General features: G+C 43.3%; 1 protein-coding gene across 1 annotated transcript in view; it reads right to left on the bottom strand.

The window, feature by feature from the left end:
* The window catches only part of slc25a13 (solute carrier family 25 member 13), a gene marked incomplete at both ends in the record, with an annotated part of 110,409 nt that extends 84,277 nt beyond the window's left edge, over positions 1–26,132 (bottom strand). Inside the window, 5 exon segments of the mRNA XM_083770339.1 lie at positions 2,937–3,052; positions 15,018–15,160; positions 15,316–15,369; positions 22,358–22,400; positions 26,050–26,132. Coding sequence (XP_083626465.1) covers positions 2,937–3,052; positions 15,018–15,160; positions 15,316–15,369; positions 22,358–22,400; positions 26,050–26,132 — 439 coding nt within the window.
* Between the last annotated feature and the right edge of the window lie 681 nt (positions 26,133–26,813).

The raw sequence follows: 26,813 nt of genomic DNA, 5'->3' as shown, positions 1-26,813 counted from the left end.
ATAGGTGTGTACCGAGGTCCCCGGTACATTAGGGTTGATTTGAAATGCACCGCACACACACGTCTTGCTCGGAAAAGCATGGGGAAGAGAGTATACACGCGGATTTCCTTTTTAATTGTTTCTGTCGACGGGGGAGAGGAAGATCATCACGGCCGATTATATATGCACATATGTAAATGTTCATATTTTAAAAGGCTCAATTAGAGCGAAGGTGTCTCCGTGGGCAATTTAAAAGGTTTGTTGTTTTTCTGCCTCTTCCAAAAGGTTAATGAATATCCCAATGCCAGTGAGCAATGAGCCTTTGCGCACAAGTGGAAAATTGCATTAAAAAACATTAGGCGCATTACACCATGCACTATGGCTGTCTGCCACTCCGCATCGGCCCCCAACCATTCCACCATAAAGCATCAAATAACTTGTGACTGAGACTATGGACTTGTCAAAGTTGCTTTATTGTGACGTGTTGCAGAAGTCCTCTCTCTCTTTCGCTCGGCCCCTCTCCAGTTCTCTTTGGCTGCTCGTTAGATGAAACGAGCCGCCGCCCTCTCCAAGTCAACCAAAATAACAACTCCCTACTTTATTACCTATTTAAAAAAAGCATTAATTGCCGTGGCTTAAGTTGCATTAAAGCCCTAGTTTGTTTTTCCAAAGCAATGAATGGCATGCCACTCTTGATTTCATTTTTATTTCATTTTTCTGTAAGCCGTTTTTATTTGATAATAACCCCGGGTAATTTCAATAAGTACAAGCGGCAAAGCACGCTGCAGCCATTTTGTAAACAAGGGGTTGAATGCATGTTTTCTTTTTTTTCCTTTTTTACTGCTTACTACAAATAATGAATCCATAATTTGCTGGAATCTTAGAGTTCATAAAAACTGCAACGGAACGTATATAGCACATGAAAATGCAGTTTACTGTAGTTGTATCAGAGCCAGAAAGATAAAAAGAGTAGTGTTGAAAACACCCCCCCCACCACCCAAAAAAAACAACAGAAAAAAAAAAGAGGGCATGGTGTTGACAGGTCCATAAAAGCTGATAATATAAACTGTAGCGGTGCTGCCTGCACCTATCCCTTTAAAGAGTTAAAGGCTGTATATTTATTGCCTCATTAAAGTGTAAAAAAAAAAAAGCCCATGCGGCGGAGCTGTCTCGATCCCAAAAAGTACTAGTCTGACTGAAATAAAAAATTGCCTCTCGTTCTCTCTTGCCATCCCTCAATTCTCAGATTTTGTCAAAGAAATTCTCTCTCTCTCCTCTTCTCCTCTCTCTCTCTCTCTCTCTCTCTCTCTCCTCTTCTCCTCTCTCTCTTCTCATCTCATCTCTTCTCTCTCTCTCTCTCTCTCTCTCTCTCTCTCTCTCTCTCTCTCTCTCTCTCTCTCTCTCTCTCTCTCTCTCTCTCTCTCTCTCTCTCTCTCTCTCTCTCTCTCTCTCTCTCTCTCATCTCTCTCTCTCTCTCTCTCTCTCTCTTCTCTCTCTCTCTCCTCTCTCTCTCTCTCTCTCTCTTCTCTGTGCTCATTCGGCGACGCAGCGCGTTTGGTAATAAGAAACAGGTCGCTCTGTTGGTTTGTTTTTGTTTCTTTAGTAAGGCTATAATTTGGGGCTCATGTTCAGTGTCTCTGTGTCTTCTACTGGCTGCAGAGGCTCAGACAGACAGACAGACAGCAACCTTTTTTTTTCTCCCCCCTTCCAAGCGTAGTAGTAGAGCCATGAAGAAACCTGGGCCCCGCTACGCAGCTTTAACCCCGCGCTGTCACGTATCATTTAAGACCCACTTGACTGTGAGTTTAGGAACTCGAGTCTCAATCGTAATTAATTCGCACCCCGTCGAGATTGAAGTGGACATTTTTGTCAAATATAATCACGGACCTCCTGCAAGTATATAGGACCTGGGGGTTGGGTCGTTATGACTTACTAATGTTCCCCTGATAAATGCAATGCAGTTAATGTCGTAATACTGATAATAGTATTGATTTCCAAACATGCAAACATGACCCTTTTTAATTACTTCAGTCTATATTAATGACTAGATTTGCATTTAAGTTCATAAAGTTAATATAATATAACTAAATGAATTTGAAATTAGAAAAAAAAGTTTTCCAGGATTCCGGTTCAAAAAATAAATAAATATGGTTTTCAATTAAAATATAGCAAAAATACAAAACCTACAAGCTCAAAACGTGTCGCAGTGCGACGCGTTTTGAGCTTGTAGATCGGCTATTTTTGTTACGACAGTAATATGCATACCTCTGGAGTGAGTGTGGAACTATAGTGGCCCTCTGGAGTGAGTGTGGAACTATAGCGGCCCTCTGGAGTGAGTGTGGAACTATAGCGGCCCTCTGGAGTGAGTGTGGAACTATAGCGGCCCTCTGGAGTGAGTGTGGAACTATAGCGGCCCTCTTGAGTGAGTGTGGAACTATAGTGGCCCTCTGGAGTGAGTGTGGAACTATAGTGGCCCTCTGGAGTGAGTGTGGAACTATAGTGGCCCTCTGGAGTGAGTGTGGAACTATAGTGGCCCTCTGGAGTGAGTGTGGAACTATAGTGGCCCTCTGGAGTGAGTGTGGAACTATAGCGGCCCTCTGGAGTGAGTGTGAAGCTATAGCGGCGAGTGTGGAACTATAGTGGCCCTCTGGAGTGAGTGTGGAACTATAGCGGCCCTCTGGAGTGAGTGTGAAGCTATAGCGGCCCTCTGGAGTGAGTGTGGAACTATAGTGGCCCTCTGGATTGAGTGTGGAACTATAGTGGCCCTCTGGAGTGAGTGTGGAACTATAGCGGCCCTCTTGAGTGAGTGTGAAGCTATAGCGGCCCTCTCCAGCGGCCCTCTCCAGCTTCAAAGTTGTCCACCCCCTGCTACCTACAGTACATAACAGAAGTTGGCAACTCTGGTTTAGTCGGGCCGTTGGTCCGAGGCATGGACGCAGGGGGGCTACAGTACTTACCAAATGTGACCATGCCGTTGCCCGTTTTGTCAAACAACAGGAACGCCACCATGAAGAGGGCATCTGGGGCGCAGAGCACCGACTCAAACGCAACAAACTCCTGGAAGTTAATCAGCCTGAGACAGGTGGATAGGAGAAACACAGAGAAGATTGAGGTTAAAAAGAGCTATAGGGTTAAATACTGTCAGGTCTCAGGACATGCTCTTCTAACAACCTGTGGCACCCTACTGAAAACCCAAAGTAGTCCAGTGTCCACAACCATAGACATTGATTGATTGAATAGTATATTAGACAGAATGTAAAAACAGCAATAGAGTACAGTCAAAAAGGGAGGTCTGAGGTCCTATGTAATCAATTCATACACATGACATGAAGAACAACAATAAGATTCAATATCATCATAGGTAAAAAAAAATAATAATAATAAACCCATGACAACACAGTAAAAAATAAAAACACTGTATATACAATGAGGGGAAAAGGGGGGAGGGGGATCATTTCCTCTCCCTTGGGCCTGCTGAAAGGTGGATTTTCAGGCCCGTTTTAAAAGACGCAAGTGATTTGCATTTTTTTGAGGGAGGAGGGGGTCGGGGCATTCCACGCTTGGGTGGCGGTGCTGTAGAAAGAGAATGTACTTCTCCTTGCTCCCGAAACAGACACAAATGATTTACTCAATACAAAAATACAACACAGTACACACTTCTTCAAGTGTGCCACGATACAACGGATCAGCCACCCAGCCACCCAGCCAGGGACAGACCTAGAGACCCAGGGACACACATAGCCGTCTATAGGAGCGCTTGCAAAAAAAAGGAATTGACTACAGCGATCCCGTTTCATATCATTAAAAAAGCTTATATGACGGAGCATTCCGTCATAAGCACGGTTGATTGTATATGACGGAATATTCCGTCAGAAGCAGACAATTTGTGAATACCCAAAATATGATGTGACCGGGGTTTCTAATCACACAGTAGCAAACTGGCACGCTTGCAACAGCGTTATCGTTCAGATGTGAGGATAATCCAACAAGTCATTTAGCGCAGCAGCGTATTATTCCACTTCTAATGTCATAAACTCAGTCACCATGACTGTATGAAAATAAGGTTTATTTTTTAAAGCTCAGCGTATGCCGCCCGTCTACCCTGGCAGCTGGCACAGCCTGGGAAAAGAATAACGATATATATTTCTCGCTGTGCCATTTTAAACAAAGTGGACAGGCAGGGGAGTTAGCTGGAAAGCAACTATAAGGGAAATCCTTTAATATAAACTTAACCTATTCAGGACGGGAACCCCTTTTGGCGTTTTAAGCATTATGTTATACTTTAGCTGTTTTCTATAGCTACAAGCTCATAGCGTGGCCACCGAGGGCCGCGCTACGACGAGCCTGTAGATCTGATATTTTTCTAAAAGTGGCGGAAATCTTTGGATATATATTATTTCAGAGCAAACGTTTTGAACTCATATCTTTGCTTCTGGGAGGGTCCCTGGAACAACATATTTTCAGATGGGAGTCGGCGGCCAAATACATATATTTTCGGGGGCATTGACATGAAAATGTCGTTGACAACGACTGACACAGAAACATGGGTTTTTCAGAAAACGGTCATGATGTATAAGGCATTTGTAGAATCGTCGAGTCTAAATGGGTTAATACAATATGAACCGTAGTGAAATGTCTAAATGGGTTAATACAATATGAACCGTAGTGAAATGTCTAAATGGGTTAATACAATATGAACCGTAGTGAAATGTCTAAATGGGTTAATACAATATGAACCGTAGTGAAATGTCTAAATGGGTTAATACAATATGAACCGTAGTGAAATGTCTAAATGGGCCAAGGCGCACAGGAAAGACGTTGAGCGGTATAGCCTATAGATGCACTGGAATTAGCCTCATCAACACTGTTAGTAAATAAAGACCCTACCAGAGCAGTGGTTTTCAACCAGTGGTCTAGTGGGGGACCACCAGTGGTCCTTGAGGGGGTTCCAGGTGGTCCCCAAGCTACATGATGGAGAGTTGGTAACCAAATGGACCCTTATAGTTCCTTTAACTCTTGAGTGTAAAATGAAACCGAATTCTCGAGTTATCCATCCTATATGGTACCAACATCAATAGTTCAATACAGCATGGAATTGTGGAAAAAACTTTATCCAACAATAACAAAATATCCCTTAGTTCAGGGTCTGCGACTCTGCGAGGCTTTAATGTCATCAAATGGTGGTCTGTGGCTCAAATACAGAATAAATAATGGGCCTCGATATTAAAAGGGTTTTGAAACCACTGTACTAGAGTAGCTGTTTGGGCGCATACTAGTATGTTTTGCGTGCGCCTATTTTGCCCCAAGTCTTAGTGTTGTATTCATCAATAACAAAAATAAATAAAAATGTATCATAATCAACATGACAAGAATAATACAGGTGGGTGTATAATCTGTATATGAACCCACTGGGACCCCCAATGCGAGAGCAGTGAGGACACAATCTAGTCCTAAATCTGTCCAGAGTCCCCTCCAGTCCATTATGAATTTCACAAATGGATAGGATAATTACAGGAGGGGGGGGGGTCAGCGCTAACGAGCGGTCCCTGAGCATCTACCTATTAAATCTATTTCAATTTATGGAGGTGGGGGTGTGTAGCAATGATTACATTTTTGTGCCGGCCGCGCTAATTAATTATGTTACTGATGAAATTCAGAGGAGAGAGAGAGAGTGTGTGTGTGTGTGTGTGTGTGTGTGTGTGTGTGTGTGTGTGTGTGTGTGTGTGTGTGTGTGTGTGTGTGTGTGTGTGTGTGTCTGTGTCTGTGTGTGTGTGTGTGTGTGTGTGTGTGTGTGTGTGTGTGTGTGTGTGTGTGTGTGTGTGTGTGTGTGTGTGTGTGTGTGTGTGTGTGTGTGTGTGTGTGTGTGTGTGTGTGTGTGTATGTGTATGTGTTGGGGGGAGAGAGAGATAGAGATAGAGATAGATAGAGAAAGCAGATAAAATGCACATCAGACACGTACACATCAATCCAGTGGGAATAACATGTATCTGCCCGTGGCGCTCGAAAATAGAAAATACATTTAAATCGTGAGACTAATTGCTGTATTAACTAGCCAGGCAGTTTAAAGAACGGGGGGGGGGGCAGAGGGTACAGAAGCACACCACCGCACTTCGCCAATCATCAGCTGTTAAGGACAAAGCCAGTATCGGCAGTGATATGAGCATTATACTTAAACAATGAGCGTTCCTATATCAGACGCGGGCGGACATTCTTTGGCGACGGGAAGTAGACGGCGCTACGGCTCACAGACACATTCACATGGTCACTCAACAACGAGTACATCCTCAAGAAGGCGCAGCAGTGACTGTACTTTCTGAGGCGCCTTAAAAGATTTGGCTTAAGTACAAAAGGACTAGTGAACTTTTATCGCTGTATAATTGAAAGTGTCTTAACTGGCTGTATCACAGTGTGGTACGGTAACACGACCGCTCAGGATTGCAATAGGTTGGCCCAGGCCGTAGCGTAACGGTCTGGGCACCGGACTGGTGATCCAGTCGCGGTGTGCCGCGGGTTCGACTCCCGGACCCGACACGGCCTTTACCGCATGTCATCCCCCCATCTCTCTCCCGTTTCCTGTCAGCCTACTGTCTGTCCCTTAAAAAAAATCAATAAAAGGCGTAAGCCGCAAAAAAAATATCTTAAAAAAAAAAAAAGGATTGCAATAGGTTGCAGAGGACCATTAAAACAGCAGCTAAAATCATCGGCACTACAGAATTACCCAGTCTCCATAACATCTACACCACTCTCTGTATGAAAAAAGCCCATAACATCATGGAAGACACCAGCCACCCCGCAAATACCCTGTTCAAATTACTCCCCTCCAAAAAACGCTACCAGAGCATCAAATCTCGTACCACCCGTCTCAGTAACAGTTTTTACCCCCAGGCAGTCAGGCTGCTGAACAGCTGAACTTGAACTGTATTGCACTTCACTTCACTTGCACTTTTCTTTTCCTGTTTTTTGTCTTTTCTTGCACTATAGATGTTTGTTTATGTCCTGTGTATGTAAGACTGTGAGTGCTCTGAGCAAAACAAATTTCATTGTATGTATACTCTGTATCTATACAAATGACAAATAAACCTGAACCTGAACCTGAACCTGGAGGTTGGTGCTGGTGGCTATACAGGCTAGTCGGCGCACGTCAGACCTGGCTATGGAGTTGATCACATTCTAAAAATGTCTTCTACATCCTGACAGTTTCCTGAAAAAGCTATGTTTCTATGTTGATTTTTCAAAGACCTACAAGACCTACAAGCTCGTAGCGCGCCACTCGGTGGCGCGCTATGAGCTTGTAGATCTGCTATTTTTCAATAGCTAAAGCATAGCATGATGCTAACACCAAAAATGGGTTCCCGCCCCAAAATGGGTTAAGACCGCGAGACCAGACAAGATCCAGGAGGCGTTACCGTAAAATATACACGCATATACAGTACTTGTACCTGCTCATAGCATACTCTCATAAACATGAAATAGTTTCAGTGGTTTTCAACCTGTGGTCCGGAGACCACCAGTGGTCCTTGAGGGGGTTCCAGGTGGTCCCCAGCCCAGCTAAATGATGGAGAGTAGCTGGTAACCAAATGGACCCTTGTTAGATCTTTAACTCGTTTGAGTGTAAAATGAAACCAAATGGATCCCCATTTCATTTTACACTCTCAAGAGTTACATTATTGTTAAACAGCTATACATTAAGTTAATTTACAAGAAGTCTGCACTTCTAGAGAATGTAGATTTTTTTTTTTAATAATGTATCATTTGCCTGTCGTCTCACCTATCGTACCAACATCTATACAGCATGGAATTGTAGACAAAATCTTATCCAACGGCAACTAAATATGAACACATTTTGGGCGGGAACCCATTATGCTATGCTTTAGCTATTGAAAAATAGCAGACCTACAAGCTCGTAGCGCGCCACCGAGTGGCGCGCTACGAGCTTGTAGGTCTGCTATTTTTGAAAAATCGAAGAACGACTGACATAGAAACATATAGCTTTTTCAGAAAACTGTCAGGATGTAGAAGACATTTTTAGAATCAGTTCAGAATGGGTTAAGATTGTCTCCACAGACGTGCTGGGAAGTACCCCGTATGGGGTGCCCAAGACGACTGTGGACGTCTTTGCAAAAAAAAGGTTTTTATAAAAAAATATATATATATGTCAAAGAAATGGGCACCCTGGGTTTTCTTCTTTTTTTTAAGTGTTGTGTGGGCACACAATGTGTTAAAGGTTTTGGGTCTGAGAGGTAAATAATAAATAATGGACCTTGATATGAACAGGGTTGAAAACCACTGAAATAGATACACGTGGGCACATTACGTACACAAATACAGTACTGTATTTGTGTACGTAATGTGCATTTGTACATACAGTACACAGTACACACTGTTAACACATACTGGCATACGCCGTACACACACACACACACACACACACACACACACACACACACACACACACACACACACAGACACAGACACACGCCCACTCAGCTCTCTAGCCAAGGATGAAGCTCATGATGGTTGATTAGCAGCGCCATGACGACTACAAAACAATTACGATGGGAGGAGGGGAAGCCATCGCTCGACTATAGCATGCAGCGCCGACCCCATTGAGACGCGCAATAATCAAATCAACAGACGGCATCTCCCAACCATCAACTGGCCATGGCATGTCTCCAGGCTTTCCTCTAGTCTATACAGTATGTGTACACAGTCAGACTGCAATGGGCGGACTGCACTGTTGTCTTTGGCAGCAACATTTTGATAGTCTCTTCAATCGTTTTCATTTAGTTTCGGTCACATTTTGGTCACCCGGAATGTTTTAGTGTTATAGTCTAGTTTTAGTCGACTAAATATCACACGATTTTAGTCAACTAAAGTTGATTTAGTCGTCAAGGCGGGCCTTGACGCCGTCGTAATGGCTGATTTTACACTTGCTGAAAATAGTAGATTGGCTATTTTCAGCATGCAACCAAGTGTAAAATGACTTGTACTGGATCTTTTGTCCACTAGTCCCTTCCTAGCATTTAGTCTAGTTTTTATTTGTTGACGAAATCGACAGCATATTTACTTAGTCTTAGTCATCATGGCTGAGTTTTTATTTCGTTTTTTTGTCAGTGAAAAAAGGTAGTCGACGAACATGTTTCATCTTCGTTTTAGTCGACGAAAACAACAATGTCGTCTGTCGGACTGTGCACACAACGGGGCTGATGTGATACAGCAGCCCAAGTCCACAGAGTATTACAGTACTTAATGCATCATTCTAGAGTATTACAGTACTTAATGCATCATTCTAGAGTATTACAGTACTTAATGCATCATTCTAGAGTATTACAGTACTTAATGCATCATTCTAGAGTATTACAGTACTTAATGCATCATTCTAGAGTATTACAGTACTTAATGCATCATTCCAGAGTATACAGTACTTAATGCATCATTCCCTGGGATTTGTTTGTGTCTTTAAATTGACTACAACCGCCGGGCCCCCCGTGACGTGTATTCTCGTATTCCTGCGGTGTCATCTATGGAACCGTGCGAGACTCGGATAGGACCGGCACTCGCGCAAAAAACCTCAGCGTACATGCGAGAGGAAAACATCTCCAGTCGAGCGAACGACTCTGAAAGATTTCCATTGTTCTATAGTGCCGACTACAGTCCGGTCTGCGATCTGACACCTTGTTTTTTTTCCTGAGAGCTTTGTTCTTCTTCATCCTGTCTCTGTCATGCCCCTGCCGGTGATATATATATATATATATATATATATATATAGGCTCCTTCAGAAACACAAGAGAGTCCGGGGGGGGGGGGGGGGGGTCTGGAAGTGTTGTTTACCAGCAGCGTAAGTGCATGGTGTTGGTTCAGGGCGAGGCGGCGGGCCTACCGCTCTGCTAGCTTAATGGTAAAGGGAGGGGGGGGGGGGAGGGGGGGGGTTGGTTGAGCGACGTCAATAAGCCCTCGTCTCTCTGGCATCCTATAGCCGTTGTTGTTGCCGACGACACGGGCCATCCACTCTCCTGGCCCCAACCAAGCGTCAGGTGACACACACACACACACACACGCACAGCCGTGCATGCACATCCACAACATGCACAGGACCGTGGCATATATATCTGCGCTATCGTTGTTTAGAGAGGGTGGTGAACCACCCACCGGTTTTCGGTCCACATACAATACACCATGGCAGTCCCGCTGGCTGCAATTTTCCCAGCATGCAGTCTTAAAAGTTTTTTTTTTCTCCTCCATGCTTTTCAAGAGTCTATAATGTACAGTGCCTGGGTATTTTTCACACTCTCAACAGGGTGGGAGAGATGGAGGAGAGGACCTGTGTGGGTGATTTGAAAAGAGAAACAAGAGGGGGCTCTGTGTTCCAGGTTAGGGGGGGGGGGGGTGAGAGAGAGAGAGAGAGAGAGAGAGAGAGAGAGAGAGAGAGAGAGAGAGAGAGAGAGACTGGTGAAAGAAAGACAGAAGACTCCAGAGCGAATGCAACAAAACAAAAGGAGATGACAGTGTGAAAGAGATGGAAGATGAGTCAATTGATCTAATTCTTCTTGGTATAAGTCAGCAAACGCGTCCCAATAACTCTACAGTGCCCCAGACACAACAACGCCTTCTTCCACAATCCCACCACCAGTGGTGTAAACTGTAAAGTAACTAAGTACATTTACTTAAGTACTGTACTCTTTTGAGGTATTTTGTACTTTACTTGAGTATTTCCAATCTCCAATACTTTTACTTCTACTCCACCACATCTACAGGGCCAAAATGTGTACTTTTACTACACTACAATTATTTGAAAACTTTAGTTACTAGTTACTTTGGAGATCTACAAGCTCACAATGTGTTGCCATGCGACGCATCGTGAGCTTGTAGATCTTATATTTCAAAAAGATTGTGTACACATCTTGAACTTGCGAAATGGGACATTCTGCAATATGAGTACTTTTACTTTGAGTACTTTAAGTACATTTTGATGCCGATACTTTTGTACTTTTACTCGAGTACATTTGAATACAGCACTTCTACTTGTAACGGAGTAGTTCTACATTGCAGTAGTACAGATATATTTACTTTAGTATATATATATATATATATTTTACACAGTCACCGCCAAGGAGGAGGTGGCGAGAGAAATGCAGCAAGGGCCTTTCAAACGTGAAGTGATATAACGCGCCTATAGTTCATTTTCAATGAGACCTGCGTTTTTCGCGCAGAGCACTGGGGAGCGTATTTACGTCAGCACGGTCCCGTGAATTTGTTGCGCGCGACTCTCCAGACCTGGATACCGTTTAGCTTTTTTATGCGCTCGCGCACGCACACACACGACCCCCTCCGAACTCCATTACACCCGACTCATCTTGCTGAAATGAGAGTCTTGTCCTATATACCTGTGCAAAACTGAGCAGTTTAGCACAGGTATTACCTTTAGGAAAGAAAAAAAAAATACATGCATATATACCCAACCAAAGTTTATTGTTTACGACTTATTTGCATGTGAGCTGTGAGCAAAATCAAAATACAGCGGCTAAAGTGGTTTGTTTTTCTTGCTCGTGTTTTCTTTTCATGACGCTTTGCGCGGCATGGTGCTTGAAAAACAATGCATATGTGTGTTTGTTGTTCGGCTTGCATTAAGGGGCTGACGCTGACGTCCCTGCGCCTGCATATCCATTGTTTTTCTTTGTTCCCGTTCATATATACACTCCGGTCCGTAATCACTCCGTCGCATTGTCTAACCTAATTATTCACATTTTAGAACAACAAAAAGACAAAACACAGAACACATTTTAGCAAGAGTGTAATAACAAGGCCCTTTATACCGTCATCATGTCAACCGCAAACAAACAGGGGAACGAAATCAAAACCTTGCTCTTTATTGTATTTATTTTTTTAAGAATATAAGAGATGTCAGTATGAGAGAGAGAGAGACATGATTTAATTTTTTCTCTTCTTCATTTGGTCCCCGATGTCATTTCAAATCCCCCTGCGCGGAAGCCAAAATGAGCTTTAGATACAGAGTTTGAGCAATGGGTTCCTAATAGATTTACCCCCTTAATAACACCCATGCCACAGTCGCTCCATTTATCCCCGCTCCAGAGCCACACAATGCATGGGAGTGCTGCTGAATAGCACGGCCAATTACAGTGCATGTGTGCGCGTGCGTGTGTGTGCGCGTGTGTGTGTCTCTCTGTGTGTGTGTGTGTGTGTGTGTGTGTGTGTGTGTGTGTGTGTGTGTGTGTGTGTGTGTGTCTTTGCCTCACAACAGCGCACACCCCACGTTCTACTTAAAGCAGACGTAAATATGAAACTCTGCAGCCATGTGCACTTTGCTCTTTGCAGGAGCCCGGGTGGTTTCCATAGCAATATGTTGTTCTTTCCTTTCTTTTTTCTTTTTTTTTTTGGCTTCAATACCCTTACAATGTATTACCCATCATTACATATCATTAAAAACATACATATTAATGTAAAAAAAAAAAAGAAAAAAAAAACAGGGTGATGGGGGGTTTGAGTGGGAGGGGGAAGTGTGAAATTTGGGGTGAGTCGACAAAGAAGAGTGGGGGGGGGGGGGGGGGGGGGGGGGGGACACTTGAAAAAGAGGCCTTTGGTGGATGGCTTGATGTTTATTTGCACAATAATTCATTTGAAAGACATCTAAAATAATGTATTTATAAAAATGCTAACTAATACTAGAAAGATGGCCATGCATGATCAAAGGGACCCATGATGTACTTATGTGGCTTTTGTGATGAAGTCAGCAACGTGTACAAATCCCGTGAGTGATATCCCTTCTCTGGGAATGTCATAACAGGCGAGCATTCTGCTAATACAATAAAATAGCACAACTACAAGCTCACGTGTCACTCACAACAGGAAGTAATGTGAGCTTGTAGATCAATTTAGCTTCATGATGTGCAACGGAATACACAGGTGTATGTGGTTCAGAGATAGATTAACACTCAAGGTTTTACTTTGACAGCTGGCTAGATGGATATTCAAATTCACTAGAGCTTTTCTAATCTTTGGGGTATCCTGGTGGTTCGGCCTATTAGGATTTGAACCGCATAAAAAACCTAATGGGAACGTTCATGGTTTCAAATCCAGCTTACGTCTCACTTTATCTCCTTGCTATGCTATCTACTCTATCCCTTCTTAACTAATTCCTCATACAGAAAATAGACACAAAATAATGGTTCATGAATGTCATGTTTCAAATGGCCCAATACACTTAAATAAATGGGAAAACTTTCCAGTTCCGATTTTTTTTTCTTCCTTTTTGCAATGCTATATTTGCTATAATATTTTAAAACGTAAACATGAAATACATGTGATTTCTGTTTCCGGTAAGGCAACATTTCTCCACAGTACAATTTATTAAAAGTAGAAATGCCTGAAGACTAAAAGAATTAAGCCGACAAATATGGCTACTCTCTCCTGATTGGCTGAAATTTCGTCACCTACCTGAAAATGTATTTTCATATCGAGAGTTACATTATTCTTAAACAACTGCATTACGTAATTTAGAAGAAGTCTACACAATTAGAACACGTAGAAGAATTGATATTTTGATCAACGTTTGCCTGTTGTCTCTGCTAGTACATCAATACAGCATGGAATTGTGGACAAATGTTGGTCCGTGGCTCACGTGCAGAATGAATAATGGACCTTGATATGCAAAGGGTTGAAAACCACTGCTCCATAGTGAATATAGTGGCTTAGGCCCGGACGGTTAGCTCAACCTATAGCCTGACGGCGTGCCAATTAAGGGTTCAACTCCAGAGCCCGACCACCTTTGCCACGTGTCACTCCCCCTTTCCGGTCTGACTACTGTTCCCTATCAATAAAAAGGCATCAAAACCCCAAAAAACTCATCTTAAAAAAAAGAAAAATAATAGCTTTTGACAAAAATAATTGTCAAAATATTTTTTGTTTTAAACAAAAAATATCACTACCTTTAATTTACACTTCAAAAAAATTGACCATTTGGTTTAATTTGTACCTTCTGAGTTTAATTAAGTTTTGGAAACTTTGGAATAAAACAAAATTTAGTTTTAGTCACATTTTAGTCATCTAAAATGTTTTAGTGCTAGTCTAGTTTTAGTCGACTAAATATCATACAATTTTAGTCTACTTAATTGATTCGTTTTGTCTGCGGGCCTTGGTGGTGTTGTAATAGAGGTTATGCGCATGACATCATCATCATACCCAGAAGTTATGCGGGAACGCCTACTGACTGGCCTTGACAACCCATACATCCAAACAGAAAAGTCCCATCTGATTGCATTAAACAACGTTAAATGACCTTAAACTCACTTTGCCACTCGATTTGCCACTCACTCTCACTATTGCAGGTTTCACACTAGGTTGCATGCTGAAAATAGCCGATCTACAAGCGCACGACGCTTGTAGATCGGCTATTTTCAGAGTGCAACAACACGAGCGCAACCAAGCACAAAATGATCTCTTGTCCACTATAGTCCCTCGATAACATTTCAGTGTAGTTTTTATCCGTTTTCATCCGAAATTATCTGTATAGTTTTAGTCATCAGTTTTTATTTCGTCTTGACGTAGTTTTCATCAGTGAAAGTAGGAGTTATAATCTGATCGCCCATGGCTGTGTACTTGTACGTGAGTACACAGTGTACTTGATATGTATTGTGTACTGCCTGAACTGTAGCATACTTTATATAGTTAGCTAAGAGAGATATCTCAGACAGCAAGGTCAGCCTTGCTGCAGTTAGCGGTTATTATGTCTCAAGTGTTGTCACGTCATTATGATCCAGCTGTATAAATGTTCCTGTGTGTGTGTGTAATAAACTGTGTGAACCTTTAGCGTGATACTGTCTCGTGTCGCGTTATTGTTCTCCCGGGCCCGCCACCGCTGTCGCCGTATACCAAAGGCATACTTCAACCGGATCGTCACACACCACCCAGCCGGCACACACTACCTGTCTGTCAAACCAGACGAGGGTCCAGTACTTAAGAGTTCACAACAGTAGGTAGTCGACGGACATAAGTCGACAAAAACCAACAGTGCGACCACCTACCCGTCTTTCTTCTGGTCCACCACCCCGGCGAGCAGAGCGGTGCCATCGTCGGACAGTTTGAGGTCCGTGTGAGCGTGGATGAAGCGCGCCACAAAGTCCTCCGGTGACATGAAGCACTCATCGTTCTTCTTGACGCTGGCGTACTGCAACGGTGAAGAAAACCCATTTTACAGACGCCCATGTTGGATTGCTAAGCGTTTGTCAATGTAGCTGAATCATGTGGTAATAATAAAAGATTGTGGCAAGAAAAAACATTATCATGGTGTTTGGTTTGTGACAAAAAAATGACAATTCTCACCTTTTCAAAAATGGATTTGAGCTCAGTCGGGTCAGCCCTCTTTGGCAGAACTACCTGGAAAAGTGAACGGTAAAATGGTAAATGTACTGTGTTTATAAAGCACCTTTCTGAGCGCTTTGCGGTGTTACTTCACTATCACCCATGCATACAGTTACAGTACTAGGAGTGGAGCTCGTTAATTTTTATTGATAACGAGCACCTTATCGATCAGGCTTATCGAGCCGGTTTGTAATCGATCCCACTGTCGAGTATTTTCTATTATTTTGTTGAAAGACAAATTCTGAACAGAACCAGTATCTATTATTTTGTGGAAAGACAACAAATTCTGAACAAAACCAGTATCTTTTTTTATTGGCCAGTTGTGACTGTAAGTTTGTCTAACATTAAACATTAAAACAACCATTCATTTGTGCAATACGTGTTAAATGGCTTTATATGAATAGTGCTGCCTGTAATAATGATAACATCTCCATGTATCTTCAGTGTCTTCACCTCTTTATAAACAGAAAATGCATATCTATTTAACCAAAAAAAAACCTACACTTTTAGACAGACATGTTTGTGCCAGCATGGGTGATTTGATTTATCTCTTGATCGCCTCTTGTCTTGATTGTTTAAACATGACATCATGGGTCGCTATGCTCGATAACACGCTTGATAAGCCCAAAGCTTATTGACACCGGGTACTCAATAAGCTTATTATCAGGTTTTTTTCGGGTATCAGGGTTTCGAGCTCCATCCCTAATGGATGCACACATTCACAAACCAATGGCAGAGGCAGAGTAAACGCCACAACGCTGCTCATCGCACAGTTAGGGAGGGGTTCAGTGGCTGGCTCTTGGACCGTTCCTCTGCCATAGCTGAGTGGGTAGAGCCTGGGAAACAAAGGGTTCCCCGGGGGGCGGAAACATGTGTCGATGGCTACAGGGCCAATATATTTCCACACTCACTGTAGAGGGGTGCATATTACTGTCGTAGCTAAAGTAGCGGATCTACAAAACGTGTCGCAATGCGACGCGTTTTGAGCTTAAGAGTTTGGAATTGTAACAGCTGAAATCAATACTATATCAGTATTCTAGATTAACTTGTTGTTATACTTTAGCTATTGAAATATAGCAGATCTACAAGCTCATAGCACAGAGTGCCGCGCTATGAGCTTGTAGATCTGCTATTTTTGGGGTCCTTGGTGTGAAATGGTTTGAGCACCGCTGGCAGAGAAACATAGGTTTTTCAGAAAACTGCCATGATTTAGAAGACATTTTTTGAATCTAACTGCTCCTGATATGGGTTAAATGCAGATACCGCGTTTCACTGTATATGCAAATATACTGTGACAAATGCAGCAAAGGAGCGGACATTAGCATTTAACACGTGTTTAACACGTGTTTAACACATTTAACACACATGTTGCAAATGTTGGGAGCTTAGCTTGTAGGACATTTGTAATGGTGTGATCATGTGACAAAGTTCAATCTGCTATATGACTTGGCAACGGTACACTGCAGTATTTCCCTCGCGATCAAGGTCTATCAATCAATCTATCGATCAATATAAATGCTGTGCATAACATACAGATTTAGCTATTGATTTGATTTGCTTTGAAAAATGTGCTTTTGAAAAACTAAACTGGCCTCCCCAGAGTCCCCACCATGCACCCTCATATAAGACTGCATTGTATTTTTATGTTGGTACCAACCACGTAGAGTCTGTGGGGGCCACGGGGCCACAGCCCCCATGAAGACTCCCAGGGCCCCTTTAGGCCCCCATGAAGATTTTCGTGGACATTTTACATTACAGATTTTCTGGGAATTCCGAACATTTTGGACCTTTCTGCCGGCAATCTGAGAATCCCATCGTCAAATATTCGGGAAAACAGCGCCTCCCCTGTTGTTCCTCAACTGTTGCGAGGCAACAGTCTGTCTTGAGAGACTACTCCGCCGGCCGTCCAAGAGGTGTTAAAAGTGTACCCAAGTACTCAAATGCTAATCGGGTTTCTTTTCTTTTCACCTAGCCAGTGAGTCCACAACATCAAAGCGTGTCAGAATTTCATGGTAGTTGTTCTTGAGTCGTGACATAATAACACTGATCAAGAATTCACCAAAGAGACTCGTCTTTGAAACCGTTGTGCCCCACGCGTTGGACCGTGAGAGCAGCCTCGCTGAGAGCAATTGTTTCCAACTACACTACAGTGCAATCGTGACATTTCTCGCAGAAAAAAGTGATTCAGCGTCTCTCTCTCCCCTGAGTGACCGGCTGCCGCCACCGCGCAATCAATCAATTAATCACTCCGCACCGATCCCAGCAACCCCTCTCTCTCTCTCTCTCTCTCTCTCTCTCTCTCTCTCTCTCTCTCTCTCTCTCTCCGTAAGTCCGTATATATATATCTCTCTCTCTCCCTCCGTATCTCTCTCTCTATCTCTCTATCTCCCTCTCTCTCTCTCTCTCTCTATCTCTCACATAATAATAATAATATAGTCCTGAAAGTCCTCACCTTGGACATGTCACATTGGCCTATAGAAGCTGCTTTAAAACAAAAAGTACCAGCGAAAACAACAACTTATTTTTTTCCCCGCTGCAGCGGGGGGGGGGGGGGGGGGGGGGGCCTTGAGGATTGATCAAACTCTTCGGCTCTGGTTGGTACCATAGGAGAGACAACAGGCAAATGTTGATCAAAATAACAATTCTTCTACATTCTCTAATTCTGTGTAGATCGTATAGACGTCTTGAAACTTTAAGTAATGCAAATGCTTAACAATAATTAAACTCTTGTGAGAGTAAAATGAAACCAAATGGACCAGTAAAAGAAGGTCATTTTACACTCAAAGAGTTAAAGATCTATCAGGTCAATGTGGTTACCCAACTCTCCATCATTTAGCCATGGGGACGACATGGAACCCCCTCAAGGATCGCTGGTGGGCCCCCGGACCACAGGTTGAAAACCCCTGCTGTATCGGCATCTTAAACTATCCTAGCAGTGAAACCAGGGGACCATAATAATTAACCCCCTCATGCACCTGCTGCAGGTGGTTGCATGCTTCTTTCTGATACCGCACCCAGGTGTAGTAGCATGATGCTAAAGCAAGGTTATCATTGCCTTTTATTATAGCAAACATGCTGAGCAATAGTGTAAATGTTGAAGTAACCTGCTTGGAAGCTTTAGAAATCTATGGTGGCTAAACAAAGTAACACCACTGCAGATACATGCACTTTGATATGAGCTAGTATTGGCTACATAAGTGTGTGTAAAGACAGTCCCAATGTCATTGCTGGGAGGACGTGTGTCCCCGGTGTTAACCTCCAAGTCCAACACATCCTCTTAGCAAAGCTAACGACTAGTTAGCAAGCCGCTTCAATCATCATTTGCACAATGTCATTCTAAAGTGCTTTTTGACAACATCCCAGTGACGCGTCCCCCGGCCGCGGAGATGTGACAGCCTGCATCGTTTTAGTCAATGCGTTTCACTCTCAAACAAACCTGGAATCCTCCCGAAAGAAAAAGTCAGCTTACCTTTGCTGCCATTCTATATAGCCAGCTTACTGTCAGTTAGTTGCTGTCCCCGCATACACTTCCTTGTGCGTGACGAACGTTCCCATGGTGACCCTGCGCCGGATGAGAGAGGATCAACCGGCCACGTGGTGCGATGGGGGGGGGGGGGGGGGGGGGGGCGAGAGAGAGGAGGGGCGGGGCGAGCAGCAGCACGTGCATTGGGGATAGGTCAGGATATATGGAACAGTGACAGTGACAGTGATGGATCGATGGCTTGATGGATTGATTGTGGTTGTGTGTGTGTGTGTGTGTGTGTGTGTGTGTGTGTGTGTGTGTGTGTGTGTGTGTGTGTGTGTGTGTGTGTGTGTGTGTGTGCGCGCGCGCGCGTGCGTGCGCGTGCGTTTGTTTTCCTAAACAAAAAGAATAAAAAGATTATAAGGTAGTATGTTTTTTGATGTCCCTATATGACCTTATAATGTTCAGCTATACATGGCCTACTCAACGCAAAGGACTCATTTTCAAATTTGAAAACCTCTTCTTTTCCAAGCAAGCGTCTTACTGTGGAATATTAGGCTGTATGGTTCCTTCCTCACACCTCCTCTTCCTCGCAGTAAATGGTTCCTATATATAGCGTATATTCCAACCTACTGTATATCTGTGCATTGTTCCATGGGTGTGTGTCAGAAAAGCTGGGAGAGAGAATTTCATGACTACAAAAGCAAAGGTTAACATTACTCACAGCATAAAAACAATTTAAAAGGGAGCAAAAGGGCTCTAATGGCCCGACGGTCTTCAAAGAAAATGCATTTTGCACTCAAAATAATTCATAGCTTTTTTGCCGGTGGCTATTCAGCTTCCCGGAGACCCAGCGTGAACCCACTGTATTTTTCCCAGCAGGCTCTCTGCTCCTCGCAAAATGGCCTTCGGCATGGGCATATTCCACATCCTGCAAATATTGACGGCAAAATGGTCCTTGGCTTATTGGAAAAATGGCTGTAAGTAATGTTGTATCAGCTTGTGCAATCCCCCGAACCTGTATTTCCAAGCCTGTCATGACAATATTTAACATGATTAATAATTTGTTCCCATGACATTTTATTTTACAGTGCTGTCACTCTCCAACACTAAACAACTCACTTATTTGTGGCATTTACCGGAGAAAAAGATGAGCCGGTATTTACTTTCTTTGCTTTCTGTATTATTCATGAGCTGCAAAAAAAAATAATTGAGGCAGGCAAACTGCTAACATCTAGCTGCCTCTGACATATGCATCGCTTCTTACTAGGCCCAGGGAAAAGAAATGTCCTGCAATTTTTTTTGCTGAAATGTGTTTAGTTTTTTCTTGTTTGATATGCATTTGTCCGGTGGGCCGCGACCCTAGGGGGCCGCCATGATAAAAAGAAATGACAGGCAGGCCAATAGGCGGCAGGCCACCAGGAAAGGTCCGGGCGTGCTGCCATTCTGCCAGTGCCATCATGATAATTTCACTGTACCTGTATCAGTGAGTGACAAATAAACCCTCTACAAAGGGTTGTGTCTGTTGGTTTGTATCATTTAGGCCTATGTTGTTCTGTAAAAGTGGTGGTATTAGGGGCTTCTTTGTTTGTGTTTGCCCTGACGGAGCGGGCGGTAGACTTTATGCTATCTGCGTGCTGGTTGTGGTCTGGGCCGGTCTGGGCCAAATTCACGCGAAAATGCCTGGGCCCGAATTTTTGTCCCAGTCCAGCCCTGCTCAGGATCAAACACTAAAACTCTATTTCAGGAATAGACGGACCCGCACCTCCCAAGAGTAAGTGTGTGGTAATAATAAGGATAAACCGTGCGACCTTTGAACTTCCATGGCCGGAGGGGTCTCCTGTCCACGTCCCCAAGGGCCCCCACGTGTCCTGACAAACCGTGAGCGATGAGAGACGACCGGCCGTCTCGAAGCCACAGCGTCCTATTTTTATCCCCCTCCTTTAAACACAGAGCGTCCAAAAATAGACCCTAACTCTAAACAAATGATTAATTGGCCACTTATAGGGTTTCTCCCCACTGACCAACAAGTCCTTGTTAACAGCCAATAACGGTAGCCCCTTGGGGGGTCAAAAGGTTCCAAGGCTTTCTAATAAAAGTAACAGAGACGTCGTGGGGATGTGTTTTTCGGGGAGGAAGACGCTTATATGTCTCAGTTTGAAATGCTGACAGGTTAATAATCCCTCTCTCAAATGGCCCCACCACCACCACCGCGCTAAAATGGCCAGTTCGCTCTTACTTTTATTGCTATCATCTGTCAATCATTTGTATCTTTCTTCCCCCCCCCCCCCCTCTCCCTCTTCGTAAGTGGACTGAAAGGGTTGGACAGCTACACAGAAATATACTTCTTTGCCACATCGGTCACCCGGAATATTTTTCCTCCACTCCACTACTTTTTTTGGTGTAGGCTTATACTGTGAATTTATGAACTAATGCAGTAATCTCAACCAGTGGTCCTTGAGGGTATTCCAGATGGTCCCCATGCTAAATGATGGTAGAGTTGGTAACCAAATGGACCCTTATAGATCTTTAACTCTTGAGAGTGTAAAATGAAACCAAATGGACCCTCCACGGGTCCATTTGGTTTCATTTTACACTCTCAAGAGTTAAATCATTGTTAAACATCTGCATTACTTAATTTAAAAGAAGTCTACACAATTAGAGAATGAATTAGTTATTTTTGATCAACATCCTTTCCTGTTATCTCTCCCATGGTACCAACATCAATACAGCATGGAATTGTGGCCAAAATCTTATCCAACGATATATCAAAATATATTCTTTAGTTTTGGGTCTGAGTCGAGGCTAAAATCTCATCAAATGGTGGTTCCGTGGCTCAAATGCCGAATGAATAACGGGGCCTTGATATGAAAAGGGTTGAAAACCCACTGGACTAATGCATTCCCAAATAGATATTCATGATATGGAAATGAGATTCAAATAAGTTAAGCGACATTTCAACCTGATAGAAAAAGGCCGGGTCACGTATACAGGATTGCATGGCCCACGGTTCAAGTCTAAAAGATTCTATCATAATAATAACATATCTGGTTGATTATGACACTATAACAGGAATGATACAATTTGAAGTATACAGTTTTGTGCTCCACTGCATGTACAGTAGGTGTATCATGTTTAGCACCAACAGTGCAGTGTCTTCTTTCCAGAAAAGGCAAACATAATGAGCATTCTGCTATGCTGCTTCATTAGCAAACACGGTATCTCATAGGAAAATAAAGTATGGTGAGGCCTCTCTAGTCACGACAGGCATTTCACACGCACGCACACACACACAGACAAAGACAGACACACGCATGCACGCAGCACGCACGCAGCACGCACGCACACACACACAGACACACGCACACAGACACACCGCATGCACGCAGCACGCACGCACACACACACCCACACACACAGAGAGAGAGAGAGAGAGAGAGGTTGCAAACATCCATTGTGCAACAACAACAAAACCATGCAGAATGTAGCGCTTGCCAAACAGAGATTTTATATAACTTAGGAGTTGCACCAAAACCACACAGCAGACAGGCTGTCCAGATAGTGTGGGATGTCCCAGACAAATCTGTTTTGCATTAAAGACACAGGGATGGTGAGAACAGCAATGATGGGAGAAAAGCAATTTGGCAGGGTGGAATCTCATGAAATTACCATCAGCGCGCTAATGTAGCAGTAGGCTATACACACAGTACTCTGAAGACCAAAAATGGTTTTATATATTGAAAAGGGGGGTTTTATTCACTAATTTCAATTATTACAGCGATTATATATATATGGTTTCAGCGGATCTTTCTTGCACATTATAATCGTCAAAGCCATAGAGGTGACCAACAGACCATGTGTGCAACCCAGATTCGGCTCAAACAAGGGACTAAATTAATTTCGCTCTAGTCCTATTCCACCAAAATGTGGAATGCCCTACCAACAGCCATTAAGACATGTGAATCCCTTGACTCCTTCAAAACCAACCGATTTTGGGCGGGAACCTGTTTTGGTGTTTATGCTTTAGCTATTGAAAAATATTAGATCTACAAGCTCATAGAGTGGCGCGCTACGAGCTTGTAGGTCTGCTATTTTTGAAAAATCAAAGAACGACTGACATAGAAACATAGCTTTTTCAGAAAACTGTCAGGATATAGACTGATCTCAGGTCAGAATGGGTTAAAAAGAGCACCTATACGGACGGCTGCAATTCGTAAATAAAGTCTGAATCCCCTTATATGTTCCCTTTGTACTTCCTTTTTAGGATGATTTTGTGTTTTTTTTTTTTTTTTTTTTTTTAGAAGTGTATATTTGTACTTCTCTAAATGTTCTGATGAATTGAAAATGGTGGACCCTGTTGTAAATGCAGGGCTTGACATTAGTTCCGCTTGTCCGGGACAAGTATTAAATCTTCCCTGACAAGTGCATTACATTTTCACTTGTCCATTGGACAAGTGACTCTTGGTTTCGCTTTTTCTGTGACGCTCATACCAGCCAACAATATTGTCTGGCATTATTGTCTGGCTTTCCTAATCATCACCTTTCCAATATTGTTAATAGCCCTAGAATGTCTGTAATCATATACATTTCATGTATTCCAAATACCAAACAGCAGAGCAGTTAGCAGACTGAACACGTCAGCATGTACACGTGGATAGTCACCCAGTAAATAATTCCTAAGACTTTGAGTCAGATATTGTCCTCTAGTTTCATATCCATGTGAAAGTTCTGGCAGAAAACATATGTTGTGTAAAATATCGCCTCTTTTACATGAGCTAGACTGAAAATATAAAAACCTCTTTTGGGAACAGTCGATGTTTGGTCAGCACAAACATTATGGCGCACACAATTGACAGGTGTGTTGCGATTGGTGTTGGGTAATTGATCGCACAACCTATTTTGTGTGCCCCATACATTTGTGCTTCCTAAAGTTTTGATATGTTCAGTCCTGCACTCATTCCGGGCCCCTCGCCAGAGAGAATGTTGTCCGTGTGCAGCTCGTGGAAAAGTGGAGATATATACACTAAATACACATTTTCTGCCAGGACTTTCAAATGAATATGAAAAACTAGTCCCCAAAACGACTCCAAGTCTTAGGAATGCATTATTGGGTAGGTGCACAGGAGTGCAATAAGTTTAAATGCAGACGAGGTCAGTCTGGTAACCGTGCGCGGATAGGACCGATCTATGGCTGTGTATTTGGAATTCATGAAATATATGTAAGATCATAGACATTCTAATCTAGGGATATTAACCAAGTAAAACCAATTTACAATTAGTTGATTTATGTAGATTATTTATGTAGGCCTATTTGTGTGCTCGTGCTCCGGACAAGTGACTTTTGTGAAGTGAATGGGAAATGTACTACAAAAAGTGCCTCAAAAAGTCAATGTCAATTAAGCCCTGAAGTGTAGCGCATAATCAAGGTGTCGTCCATAGTAACATTTTTTGTATTGACACTTTGCATACTGTGTCTGTTAATATAACATTTTCAATCAATCAAACCTATACATATCCTTATAGGACTCACTTTACTATGATTCCACTACTTTTCGACACACTGCACAGTATGTCTCGTAATGCATACAGTACTGAAGTCTCTCCACAGCCAGTGGTTTGTCAAACACAAATGAGTCACAGATGAGTGGAACACGCGCTGCTTCAAAGTGGCATTCACACGTAAACACCATATCTCCTGCAGTGTGACAAGCTCCTCTTTGTTTACGCTGAAATAAATGACTGTTTGAATAACTTCCCGGTTATATGAAAGTAACCAGTCAAACTCACTCTGCTTCCATTCAGCCACGCAGCTTGATAACCCCGATTGACAGTGACTGGTCTGAATATGTATCAGACCGAATACAGCATAGGCAACAGCCTGATGATTTCAACCGTTTCATTTTCAATTTATAAAAACAGACTGCATAATAGTCATCATGAATCATACGAAGCTAAGAACCTAAACAGTGGAATATCTATGCTAACTATTTCAGAACTTGTTCTCATTACAGAGGCCGCATATACTGCATCTGCTTGTTAATGGGAGAACATACGCACACATGTTCAGAGATGCTCATATATTCATCCACATGCAACCCTGACCTTTGACTGAATCCCACTGACCACATTAATTCTCTCTCTAACTTGAACCTATGCATGTTGGCCTAACCTCAACCTAACTCTAAACCCTAAGTCCGAACTCATCTTATCGCATCCTCATCTCAACATATCCTTAAGTTACGCACGCATGCACGCACGCACGCACACTGGAACTTGCACCGGCAGCCTCATACTCCTCTGTCGTGCAATTGTCCTAAAAGCTCAAGGTGGGCCGGCCTTGCAGTAGCTTCTGGATATGTCTGGTTAGCATCTTTCAGTTCAGATGAAGCAATAGAATAACCATGTGCTCCGGGGCATCTGGGATGGGCAAGGGGCCCATGCAGGGCCGGGGGGGGGGGGGGGCTATACATGGGGAAGGGGGAGGGGGGGATGGGGCCGGGATCTATTGAGATGGCTCAAACAGGCCACTGAGCGGCCGGGCCTGCCCTGAGCCCCTCTCTCTCTCTCTCCTCATCAACAACAAGGACCCACACTCAGACCCTGCAACCCGAGAGGGCACCGGGGTCCCCCGGCCTGGCCTGTCTGCCTGGTTTGGGATAAATGAACCCAGATGCTGCCCACCAACACGGAGGAGGGACCAGGCCCATGCAGCAGACATGAAGGAGGAGGTGCAGGGCTGGGGTGCAGCGTTGATTTTGTCGACTAAAGCTATGACGGAAGAATGCTCGTCGACTACCTTTTTTCACTGACGAAAACAAAATGGAAACTAAATGAAAACTAAGCTATGACGACTAAAGCTAAGGCTAAATATATCTTGACAATTTTGTCAACATGTAAAAACTAGACTAAAATGTTAGGGAGGGACTATAGTGGACAAGAGATCCAGTATAAGTAAAAGACAAGTCATTTTACACTTGGTTGCGTGCTGAAAATAGCAGATCTACAAGCTCACAACGTGTCGCAAAATCAGCCATTATACGACGGCATCAGGGCCAACTGTAGATTCAGTCGACGAAAGTCTCATGATATTTCGTCGACCGAAACTATAGACTAGACACGAAAACATTCCAGGTGACTTAAATGTGACTAAATGAAAACAATTCAAGAGACTATACTATGACTAAGACTACAATCTTAAATTTGCTGTCAAAATCTTTTTTCCCCTGCTTTACATCCTCAGCTGAGGGCAGTCGTCGTCCTGTGCTTTCTCATAAGCGCTGATCACAGAGGAGGCCGCCGTGCCAGCACGCCGCATCGTGGGGGATGGATGGCCAGGTGCATTGTGGGGGATGGATGGATGACCAGGTGGGGGGTGGTGGTGGGGGGGGGGGGTGTTCTGTCTTTGAAGGAGAAACGAGAGCATGTGCATGGCGGCAAATCTTTAAGTCGAGTCTTTCCTGTTCCTTCCTTCCTGTCAGATTGCCACCTGGACGCAGGAGGAGAAAAATATCTAGAGTGTGTGCGTTTGTGTGTGCGTTTGTGTGTGTATGCGTGTGCGTGTGTGCGTGTGAGTGTGTTGGTGCATTCAAATGCCAATGAATTTCTATTCGTCGGAAGCCATTTCAGCACGACATAAAGCGTGTGACATGCGTGTTTGATCCTTACGGGTGGTATTGAAGGATTGCTATGCAGATGTATGCAATTCCATCTACTCAACTAGCACTCAGTACTGCTCTCTGTCCCAACCCCATAGCTGTCAGCATAGGGGGGGGGGCTCACTTCACTTCCACCTGTCTTCATCTTTCATAAACAGCTAAAACATCTCCGCTTTGTCTATACTCATACTGCTCACTGAGAACTTTATCTTATGGGTGAGCCAGCTATATATGTGACCGTGACGCACAATGAATACAAATTATACTGTATAGATAGATCCCCTGAAATGCTGTTCCGACAATGTTTATAAGTGACCCGCCACTGAAAGGCAGTTTAGAAA

Source organism: Protomyctophum parallelum (genome assembly GCF_964188405.1).
Source record: "Protomyctophum parallelum genome assembly, chromosome: 1".
Lineage (NCBI taxonomy): Eukaryota > Metazoa > Chordata > Actinopteri > Myctophiformes > Myctophidae > Protomyctophum > Protomyctophum parallelum.
The sequence above is the reverse complement of the archived record's forward strand: the minus strand, read 5'-3'. Positions and strand labels throughout refer to the sequence as shown.